This window comes from Rosa chinensis, chromosome 2 (assembly GCF_002994745.2).
Source record: "Rosa chinensis cultivar Old Blush chromosome 2, RchiOBHm-V2, whole genome shotgun sequence".
NCBI classification, from domain to species: domain Eukaryota; kingdom Viridiplantae; phylum Streptophyta; class Magnoliopsida; order Rosales; family Rosaceae; genus Rosa; species Rosa chinensis.
This window is the reverse complement of record NC_037089.1, coordinates 57,725,214-57,737,400: the sequence shown is the minus strand read 5'-3', so window position 1 is coordinate 57,737,400 and position 12,187 is coordinate 57,725,214. Positions and strand designations below refer to the sequence as shown.

The 12,187-nt window shown below is 39.4% G+C and overlaps 1 protein-coding gene across 1 annotated transcript; it reads left to right on the top strand.

The window, feature by feature from the left end:
• The first annotated feature begins 1,735 nt into the window (after window positions 1–1,735).
• LOC112189728 (protein SRG1) lies at window positions 1,736–4,255 on the top strand. The gene is made up of 3 exons (XM_024329078.2): window positions 1,736–2,430; window positions 2,526–2,883; window positions 3,592–4,255. The coding sequence occupies exons 1-3, from the start codon at window positions 1,883–1,885 to the stop codon at window positions 3,811–3,813; spliced, it is 1,128 nt and encodes a 375-aa protein (XP_024184846.1). The 5' UTR covers window positions 1,736–1,882; the 3' UTR covers window positions 3,814–4,255.
• The last annotated feature ends 7,932 nt before the right edge of the window (window positions 4,256–12,187 follow it).

The following is a 12,187-nucleotide window of genomic DNA, read 5'->3' as shown; positions in this document are numbered from 1 at the left end:
TTTTACAGCAGCAGCTACATATTTTGTGGACATCTTTCTCATCTAAAGAACATGATGTTTATACATAAAGTTTAAATCAGTTATAACCATAAAAACAGATGACTATTACGGCCAATACATCAGTTTCAAAATGAAAATCGATGTCCCATTAACCATAAGAGATCGAATTACTATGTTGGAACCGATGTGCCACAAACTAGTGCACATCGTGTTTTAGATAGAGATCGATGTCCAGTATAAGTATTGTCATCGATGAAGACCAGAAAACCGATGTGTGAAACTGTATCAGTCATCGTTTTTAAATAAATAACGATGTTAAAATACATAGTTGTGCTGTAGGATATATATATTTCTTTAAGCATTAAAGGCAATAAGATGAGGGTTTGACAATATATAAACATACAAGTTTGTTATCATTTAAACGTATTTACATCGATTTATAATGAAGAACCGATGTATATAATTATACCAGACATCGGCTAAAAACCGATGTCTGCATTTTCCGGATCTTTCTCATCAGGCACTAAGACATCGGTCGGAATTCTTTTTCTCATCGGTTTTTGGCCGATGTCTTACGCCATAATTCTAGTAGTGAAAAACAATTATTTGGTATACTAAACTGATTTAGAATCAACCTTGTTTGTTTGGTTCAACAGTTACTCAAACCGACGTAATTGAGCCAAACCTTTACTTATACATTAAAAAAAAAATTTGTTAGAGAAATTCAGAAGCCTAAAGCCAAAAAGAAGTCTTTTGATTATTATTTAATATCAAAGAGTTCATGATATTTCACTAAAGAATAATGTTAGGTGAATCATATTTTTGGGTACCACCTGCATCACACCTTATGTGGCACAGTCATGTCATTTAATGAAATTCTGTTATAGGTTACATTTTCTGCTACGTCAGCTGTCACATAAAGTGGAATGCAGGTAATATCCAAAAAGATGGTTCAGCTAGCGTTACTCTTCACTAAAACATTATTATTAGTGCAATGATTTCCCATCACAGATGGGAGTAAAAACAATTGGATTTCTAAGATGACTTCTCATGTGTAGACTACTTTAATCTACATAAAAACTATTCCATAATTTTTGCCATTTGGAAAAAGAAGAGATAATAGGATTGTTTGAGTTACTACCCCATGACACGTTCCTTGTTTTACAGTGTCACATACTTTAGATTTTCTTGATTATTTGTTACATCATATCTCCGTGCAAAAGTTTTTTTTTTTTAAACTATACATATGATTTTCATATATGCTGGAACCGACAAATCAGACCAAACCGTTTTCTGACCAGGCTGGTTTGGTGAGGTTTAAGTTAGTAATTGGTTAGCCCAAAGACTCAAACCGAACACTTCAATCTATTAACGGTTTGAACCCTAAACCAAATCATGTGCAACCCTATATAAACCGATATTAAAATTGAGACATTTAGCATGCACCTTTTTCCTTAATGACAATAATCATTCTGTACAAAGAATATAATTAATTCAACAGATCTTTTCAATATTTTCCATTTTTAATTGGACGATAATCATGATATTAAAGGGGTCCTGAGATTAGAAAAAGAAAGAAAATGCTTACCTAAGAGAGAATCAAAGATGATGATTAACTGTGGAGCTGTAAAGCAGAGTAATGAGAAAGAAATAAAGCTAAGCCCCAAAGTGAAAGACCTTGTGATCATGATCGTTCTTGGGTTGTAATCAACATCCAAGACATGCCATCATTCATGATGCTCCTCACCCTTTTCTCTTTTCCTTTACCAAAATTTAACAAACTAATAAAGATAGATCCCCGATGTCATATACACAAGTACCAGGACTACAAGCCAGTGAGCTTATTCCATCACTAGCTCACCCCTAGTTTCAGTCCACATTAATGGCAAGCTTACCTGAACCCGTCCACGAAAACCCCATTGATTTTCGTGCCCCGCCACCTTCTCCAGTTGCCTCTGGCCGGCGATCATCCCTCACAAACGACGATGTCATTACCGAATTCCTCCAGCACTCCCTCAATGTCCCTGACCTCATCTTGCCGGACAAATTCTTTCCAAAACAAAAATCAGTTGAAAATCCCCCCACAATTGATTTTGAAACATTGTGTTCAAATCATTATGATGATGCTAGTGTTACCAAGATGATTGAGTCAATAGCAAGAATTGGGTGTTTTCAGTTAGTGAACCATGGAATTTCAAGTGATTTTGTAAGGTCAGTGCAGGCTGAAGCCACCGGGATTTTCCAGGTGCCACTGGAGAAGAGGGCGGACATAACAAGGTCACCGGAGAAGCCGTATGGGTTCGAGGAAGTTCACGGTGAGGAAGCTGACACCGAATTGAGTGAAGAGTTCGTTTGGTGTGGAGAACAAGGTTTGAAGTTGGCAATGGAGGGAATTTGGCCAATTGGGCATTCAAATTATTCAAATTTCAGGTAATTTTAACCAGCTGCTCCAATTTTTTTGGTAAATAAAACATGTATTGAACTAAAGATTTATAATATCCAGTTTAACTGCTTGACTTGTGCAGCAAGAAATTGGAGACCCTTATGACAGACATTGAGAAGATTTGTGAGAGAATTCTACAAAGCTTATTGAACTTTAAACAAAAACAATCTGTTAATGGAAATGCTTTGGTTCAAGGAAAAGAACTTGGGACAGTTTGTTGTTTTTACAAGCACAATCAGAATGTTTTAGCTGATAAGTGGGATAGCTATCTGAGATATGATGTGATTAGAATGCTGATAAGAGGAACTGATTACTCTCATGCCTTGTGTCTGCATCTGTGTGATGGATCCTCAGAGTTTCATGTTTACTCCAAGAAAGGTTGGGTTTCTTTTAGCCCAGATAAAGATGCTCTTGTAGTTACCACAGGGGACCAAATGCAGGTAAATCAAATTTACTGTTGCTGGTACATTTGTATGCAATATATTAATAGCTTTAATTAATTATCTGCTAATTAATGGACCAAGTTTAGAGAGACCAGGAGAATAATAAAGCCAGAATGATAATTACTCTGTCTCCAAGATGGCACATTGCTTTCTTTCTTATAATTATGGGTTATTGTAGTGTTCTTAAAGTTATATAGAGAGTGGTTTTCATGCCTAGAAGTTCCATTAAGGTCGTTTTCTTCCCCCTGCATTGGCAGATGATGATGGATTAGCTGCATCATGAGTCATGACAAAACGTTCATTATTTGCACGTATACTCTGGGGACTTCGGGAAATTCCTTAACATTACATCCAGAATTTATTATTTATCGAAATAATGACACTTCTTAGATATACTCTTATAACATTTTGTAACTTGCGTGTAGTTTTTTGTTTTTTTTTTATTTTTTAACAAGTGTCACTTTTGAGCAATCACACTATAAAGTGCATGTCAGTTTAACCATTGTATGCTATGAAGTTTTTGTTGAACTGGTCAAATAATATCGAAGGAAAACGTTGTATGACATTGTCCTAGAAACATTAGCGTGTATAAGCAAACATTATTGTGTTGTGCATAGGTAGTTTAGAAGTTGAAACATAGCCGGGCAATTTGTATTAGTCACTCTCAACGTGGAACGACCTTGCTTACTTTCTTTCCTTTGTCAGGCATGGAGTGGAAGCCAATACAAGCATGTGATAGGAAGGCCAATCTTTAAGTCTGAGAAGGAGGAATGCATTTCAATGGCCCTTCTCTATTCCTCTCCAAGCACCATGACAGACTCCCAGAGCAACAAGGAAAAGAAAATTTTACTCGGTCAACAATTTATATTGGCTATATTACTAACTCTTGTCTACCAATTTTCAGTATACTTCTACAGAAATTTTTGATGTGTTGTTTTGACCGATTTATAAGGAATATTATACATGTTTATTCCTAAAATGATATTGAAATTTCAGCGTTCTCTTCTTTCGTTACCAATGGTGCGTATGCTATACTATTTTTGTTTTTGGACAGGAAGCAAGTCTGCAACCTTTTTGTTTTTGGCCTGAAGAGTATTCTACTTGTGTGCTTGATGCTCAGCTCGAGTGCAAGATGCTTGATAGTGAAGCAATGCTTCAGCAGTTCAGCCTCGGGCAATATGGGAGTTGTTAATATCATAGATATTGCTTGCCCAAAATTCATCAGGCATGTATTAACAAGTCGAGAGTGTCTCTAAAATAACATATGTAGTTTTGGTTTGTGGTGTGCTTGGGGAGAAATTATATAATCTCGGATCGCCATGTGTTCCTGATCCGGACTAATCTAATTAATCGACATGACATAGAGTTGTTGATTGTTTCACTTAACTTAATCTTCCTTCCCAGTATGTTCACTTTCACTAACATGTCGTGCCTCTATTGGACCTGACTACCACTATACAATGTTGCATGATAATAATCTAGGACTACAAAATAATATACTTTTTTTGAATCCACAAAATAATATACTTGTGAGTGAGTTGCGTGGAGGAAAAAACGCATTATCCACAAAAATGTCTAGTATTTCGGAGTTGAGGACGCACTCATGAGTAAATTTCTTATGCCCAAAAGACACCAAGGCATTTTTAAGCGAAGTACGAGTTACAGAAATAAATTGGAGTTGAGCCGGTAGTGTTTAAACTAAAGTTAGGTAGATCCCCGCGATACTGCGCGTTTCATTTTTTTTTTTGGGTAAAGAAAAACAGTTCTTGTTTTTCATATCAATCAAAACCTTTGAAGGTTGGGGATAGTTCTCAAAGAAAGAATAGATGATCTGGCAACAAATCTTGACCCATCTGTATTTTAAGTAAATATAAGGATAACAGATTAGCCAACACAAAGATATATTAAGTACATCAATCTCATAAGCTTTGTTGTTATAAACTTGCATGCTATCGATCTCATAAACTTCTACCCAAAACCTTAAATGAGAACTATACTGATACAGTTTCTAGGGTCAATAACCTTGAGAGAAAAAAGGAGCTGTTTATACCTACACTAGCAAGCTAGTTCTCTACATCACCAAGCATAAGTAACACCCACTTTGGGACATCCACGAGACATGGCAAGGCCCAACCGCTACTTGCATCTTGTAGCCCTATGTTCAAGCTACGCTACGGTATCCGGAAGTCGCAAATCCGTCGCCGGGAAGCCACCTTTCCGGCCTTGCCAAGTTGCCTCCATAATATGCATTTCTATACTCGAATAGTTGTTTGCTTGTCCCACATCTAAGAAAATGTAAAGGAGAAGCATTCCTTCACCTATAAAAGGAATGCCTCCTCCCACTTAAACACCATTCATTCATTCCATCTCAACTCCATTACATCTCTTGTAATCTTGTTAGGCCGCAAGGCTCGACACACATAGTTAAACATTCAAGTGGACGTAGTCTCCCGCTCATGCGGAGGCGAACCACTATACCTCGCTTGTGTCGTTCTCTCTCTCTCTCTCTCATTCTTTACGTTAATTAGATCCCACGGGTCCAAGCATTAACAGGAGCAAAATCAGCAGCAGACTATTCAGCTACAGTTTGCAACATTGGATGATCATAAGCTGCTGTTAAATGCAGATAGTTAGCAAGTTACGCCCTTTCTTCAAACCCCTGTAATACAAATCTATCAATGAACTCCCGATATTTGTTAGATAATTCATTGACCAATGTAGGAGCATTATAATGAGTATGGTGTTCTATATGCAATGCATATACACGATTTGAGTATGGATAGTATTTGGCACTCAAAATTTGCATTCAGACAAAGTATGAGGTTTATATAACTTGCAAAGTTGTGTATAATATATAATTGTGCAAGCGTAAATAACTTAATACCATCCTAGCCAAACAAAAAGCAATATTCATAGCAATTTCAAAAGTCGTATCTGTATTGTGATTTTGTGAACAACTTTTCGTGATTCAGGAAACAAAGTTGAAAGATAAGAATCAAAATTGAACAATTTTATATGTACACTGCTTCATCAAAATTTAGGGTCTGGAGTGGTTGTTGATATGGATGTTTCAATCTATAAAGAGTAGAGTAGCCAAGGCATTTTGGCTGGAAGTTTGGAACACTTGTTGACTTGTTCTCTACACATTCATACCCTACTCTAACTTTTTCACTTGGTTACAATCAAATAATTTTCTATGTACACAACTTTATCAGAATGGTTACTAATATGGATCCCAATCTCCGGAGACATTTTGTAGTTTAACAATAATGGCAAAGAAAGAAACCCTAGTTTGATTTGCCAAGAAGCTGGGCTGATTATTAAACAAATGTGTGCTTAAACAGAAAAGAAAACTTAATCTAGATATATATTGGTTGCTTGATATTTGAAGTACAGTAGTAGATACATCTAACCTCCAGTCAAATCTGATATACATGAGGAAACAACATATATGTAATGCGCTTGCTAATTATGGTGCTACTAATGTTGGTGCTAGATGGTGGGACTCTTTACCTACCTTCATTGCTGGATACTATGTGTTTGGCTCCAAAACCAGCTGGTGTGCAAACAGTCTCTTTTGGGCGAGTGGTTGCGCAGGCGTGCCAGCACCGCAGGGTGCAGTCGTTGGGGTAGTCCCGTGACCTGACTTCTTCTTCAAGCGCTGTGGACGAGGAGAGCACCAACCTCATCACAGGGTTCTTTTCTTGCCTTTGAGGAAAGAACTTTTTGCCTTACGCGGGTAAGGGCTTTAGTTGTGATCTCTTTGCGTTCACCGAATCGATACTCAACGTTGTAGGTTGAGCAGAGCAATCACTAGGAAGTTGAGAGAAGCACGGGTTTGCTAAAGCGTGACTTTAGCTTCGCTGGGTTGCGAGGGCGTTACCCTTGCTTCGCTGGAAGTAACAGTGGCGGTTGTCCTCGCAGTCGGCTCCTGGGGAGACTGGGACTGGAAGTACGGTCGCCAGGTTAATCTGGTGAGGCTGACAGTCGGCTCGCGAGGAGACTAAGACTAGCGGGCGGTCACCGGGTTTCAACAAGGTTGAGGGTTTGCTCCGGGGAGGCTTTGTAATCGCTGGGATTGATTAATTCGAGAGAGGTACCTTTCTGTATCGCCTTTAGCCTCTATATATAGGCTACTGTAGATTCACTTTCCTAATATGAATGGAATGCTTTATTTTAGGCCACAGTTATTGGCCTTGAATCAAATCGAAACTCTTAATAGTTTTGATATTATCGTAAGCGATAAGAGATTGACTCTGTCGTAGCAATCTTCTAGGTAAGGTTAATTACTTTTTGGAGTCCTGGATGTAATCCTCCTCTTGGATGCGGTAGGGTATGCACATCTCAATTGCCTTCGCGGAGACTTCGTAACTCGCGGTATGCAATCAGAGAGGATAATCGCAATTAACAGTGATTGCATGCTTCCTGAATTGTACCACGTCCATGAATCCTTATTTGCATAAACTTGATTGCTTGGATGACATGGGGCCACCATATGATCTATTTGCACGACCACTCTTGAATATAGGTAGAGAAGCACCACCAAAGACCTTCCTTAATTGCATGGGCAACTATATATATATATATATATATATATATATACACTTTCCTTGATGATTGCCACTGCATGTTCCTTCTACACGTCCACCATGCCATTAATTGCATGAGAATTAACTATTTGCATGTATATTGGCACTGAAGGACAACGAAGGATAATTGTTTCCTTCCTTAATTACTCAACTTCAATATATGATGACATTACTGATAACGTGGCCGCACATCAAAAATCTTCCTCCCTTGCACAATCTTTGCAGGCAAACCAACTCTTTAATTATCAAATATTTGATAATTAATAGTAAATCAAGAAAATCTAGATTTACTTCGAGATTTCTTAATCTCCAAGTAGGCTTTATTTAGCCTCTAGACAATATATTCCGAACTTATCGAGAATATATAGCTTGGGCCACGGATATTGGTCCGGTTTATCTCGAGTCCCCCTTATCGGGAAATTTTTTTATTTTGGGTTCAAACACTATGAAAAAGATTTATCGTCTGCTCTTTCTTATAGATTTCATTAATGTCTTGGGTCTTTAGATTGGTTTGGGTTGCATTTACTTGGTTGGTTTTTTGTTGTTGTTTTTTCTAGTTTTTTGTATATGAAGAGGGTTCTGTCTCTTCTATGTCTGTACTTGTTGGGTTTTGGTTTGGTCCCCCCAATTATGTAATTTTGCACTTTCTTTTAAATAAAATAAAAATAGGGGGATGGGGGTGGGTTCTCAGAGTGTGGCAGACCCTTCTCCTTTAGGATTGAGGGTGGGACTTGTTCCCTACATTGTCTGCATCCGAATATCGCCTAATCCCTTGTTTTATAAAAAAAAATTTAAAAAAATTTGAACTTTCATATATCCCTAAACTAATATATTCAGAAACTTTCTACTGAGGTTGTGAATTTAGGATTTATGCCTTAATGTAATGGACTTATGTGAACTTTTCTCATTTGCCTCTTTTACTGGAAATTCTCACATTAAGCAAGTAACAATGAAGTTTACTGAACTTACCAATCAAGCGTGTAGCATAAGATAACTATTAAAAAATTTGAAATTAAAGTAAACAATTTAAGAAATTAAATGAATGGTAACTGCTATCACTTTACTGAGTCCCCTTCTCTCTCGGAGTTAGGGTTTGAGTGGGTTAGGGTTTCTGCTGCAGTTTGGCAGATGAGTACCGCCGCATCTTCATAACAGAATTTTATCCCTTCCTGCTGTGCATGTGGGGTCCTGTTCGCTTCGTGTTGAAGGTGTGGTTGGTGATCGAGAGAGTTTTGAGTAGCATGGAGGAAGTTGTTGGAGAGTTCTCCCGTCGTCTGGCAATCCAGGATGATGACGACCTAGAGGTCATTACTGTTGATGATCCAACGTCTTTGATTGTAGAGAGATTCTGGCTAGTGGGGAAGGTTCTCACAGAGAAGAAAGTTAATGTGGAGTCTTTCAGGCGTATCATTAGAAAGAGCTGGTTAACGAAGGAGGATTTTTCCATTTTAGAATGGGAAAACTCGGAGCGGTTCGTCTTCTCCTTCAAGATGGATGGAGATAGAATGCGAGTGTTGCAGGGGAGTCCATGGTCGTTTGATAATTCCTTGCTGGTATTGGTTCCTACAGATGGATTGATCGATCTGGGGGCGATCCCTCTTACTCACGAGGAGTTTTGGATTAGAGTGAAAGGACTACCACCAGCACTTCTAACTGATAAAATGGGAAGGAAAATTGGGAGTAGCATTGGTCGATTTGTGAGGACAGATCCAACCGTGTTCGGAGATGGAAGTGGCAGTTTCCTCAGCCTGAGAACCGAGTTAACTCTTGCGGAACCTTTGAGGAAAGGTCTGAGATTGCAGTTTGATCCACAAGACGCTCAGTTGAATAAGGTGGTGTTCGAGTATGAGCATCTGCCTCACTTTTGTCTATTTTGTGGTCGTTTAGATCATGTGGGGATTCATTGCCAGGCACGCATTGATGGAGTGGTTACGGAGGAAAAATATGGACGACGGAAGACATTGTCGAAAGATGTTTACTCTATTGATTTGTACAGTCAACTGCAAGGCAAATCATATGGATTACCCCCGAGTAAGAAACTGTGGTTTGTCAAGGCTCCTGAATTGAATTTGTGTGGAGTGGTTAGGGAACGTGAAGAGTTGACTCAATTGGACGACATAGATGGTGTAAGGGAGACTGGAAGGCAGGGGAATTTCGAGTGGGGCAATTTTTCAAAGAGGCGCAGACTGGAATGGGAGAAGCCAAACCCGGAAATATTGTTGGCTGTTTCTGAGTCAGATGCAGGTGGCAAGAGTAGTGAGGAGGTGGGGTCGAAGAATCCGCTAGCCGCTGATTCCCCTATGTTATTCAATGTGCCCATCGTAACTTGTGAAAGTGGAGTAGAACTCTTGTCTAGGGAGGATGATTATGAAATGGGAACTCAAAGAATCAAAAGGACCAAGGAAGTAGAGAAGGAAAGGGGCGAGTCACCAAAGAAGAAGGGACGTGGGAAGGGAAAGCAAAGTGTGGAAGCTAGTAGTAGGTTGAAGGGAGACTTAACACAGGTGCGTGCTTCTCCGGGTAAAGGACAGAAAAGCAAGGGGTTTGCCTTAACTTGCTCTCCACGCAAGCTGTTTGTTTTTGGTGCTCCGAGCACACAGTTGAGGAAGAAGGATGGCAATGTAACAGGTTTCAACTCTAGGAAGGGTAGTAAAGTGGTGGGACCCGAAACCAGGGCCCACCATGAACAATGAGTCTCCTAAGCTGGAATGTTCGCGGGCTTGGGAACCCGTCCACATTCAATACTCTTAAGAAGCTTTTAAGAGCTCAAGATCTTGACTTTGTTTTCTTAATGGAAATAAAGAAAAAGAAATTAGTAATGGAAAGGCTGTGTGGTAAACTAGGGTATAGTCAGTACGAAGTGGTGGAACGTACCGGAAAACAAGGAGGAGGATTGGCTTTCTGTTGGAAGGAAAATATTCATGTTTCAGTGATTGATGAGTCTACGGGTTTTATTGACTTATTGGTGTCTATCGAAGGAAAACAGGTTCGATTAACAGGCTTTTATGGCAATCCGGAAACGGCTGAGAGACAGCACTCATGGGAAGTCCTCCGACGTCTCTCACATCTTTATCCCCATGTTGCATGGTTTGTATTTGGAGATTTTAATGAGATCACCAATAATAACGAGAAGAGGGGGGACAAGAGCGACCTTTCTACCAGATGGAAAGGTTCAATCAGGTCATAAATGATTGTTGTTTACAGGAGGTGGAGTTCTCGGGTCCAATGTTCACATGGAGCAATTGTACAGTACACGAAAGGTTGGATAGGGGTCTTATGAATAATGCAACAACTACTTTTTTCCCTAAGGTCCATGAATTCCATATGGAGGTGGGGGCGAGTGATCACTTGCCATTAGTGTTTGATTTTGTAGGGGCTGGTCTTCCAAAGAAAAAGATGGGGAGGGGCCGTTTTCTTTTTGAACACTTCTGGATTAAAGCACAAAAGTGTGGGGAAATAGTAAAAGAGGTCTAGGAGGATCAGTCATTGCCGAACCCTACTCTTTTAACAAGGTTAAAAAAGTGTGCAGAGGAGTTGGATCATTGGAATAGAACGGTGATTGGGCACATTCCCCAAAAAATTGTAGAGTTAAAGGCTTCACTACATCGGTATCCGATCGATGTTCAAAGGGATGAGGATCGACAACAGAGGAATCTGATCAAATCGGAGTTGGATAAGTTTGCAGAGATGGAAGAAACTATGTGGAAGCAAAAATCCAGAATAGATTGGTTACAGGAAGGGGATAAAAATACCAAGTTTTTCCATGCATATGCAAAAGGGCAAGGGAAGCAGAACAAGGTGGTAGGCATCACAGATGAGAATGGTAACTGGTGTGAGGAGATAAATGAGGTGCAATCGGCTTTCATCTCTTTCTTTTCAAATTTATACACTTCAGAAGGCTGTGCTAATCTTGACTTGGTACTCGACAAGATTCCTCGACGAGTGTCTGATGAAGTTAATACTAAACTGGTGAGAAAATTCGAAAGATGGGAGATTGAGCACTCCTTGAAGCATATGGCAGCACATAAATCCCCAGGCTTTGATAGGATGTCAGCTCTATTTTTTAAATCATATTGGCCTACTGTGGGAGATTTGGTGTGTGAATTTTGTCTTGGTGTCTTAAATGATGGGAAGGCTCTCGGTGAGTTCAACCATACGCTACTCTCTCTTATACCGAAATGTCCAAACCCCAAGTTGGCATCTGAGTTTAGACCAATAAGCCTATGCTCAATAGTGTATAAGCTGATCTAGAAGACAATTGCTAATAGGCTGAAGAAATTTTTACCTGAAATCATCTCATGTACTCAAAGTGCTTTTGTCCCGGGTTGGAATATCCAAGACAATGTAATTGCTGCCTTTCAAACCGTTCATAGCATTAGAGTTGATAAGCATACGACCTCTCCTAAGATGGTCCTCAAATTGGACATAAGTAAAGCATATGACAGAGTGGAGTGGGGGTTTCTGAAAGTTGTCATGTTGAAGCTAGGGTTTGCAGCGGATTGGGTGAATCTGATCATGAAGTGTGTTAGTTCAGTCTCATTCTCAGTTTTATGGAAAAGGCAGCCGGTGGGTTCTTTCAAGCCAACGAGAGGAATACGACAAGGGGATACGTTGTCCCCTTATCTATTTCTCTTTATTTCTGAAGGGCTATCGGGCCTTTTACACCACGATGATGGTATGGGGTTGATTAATGGCGTTAGGATGGCACCATG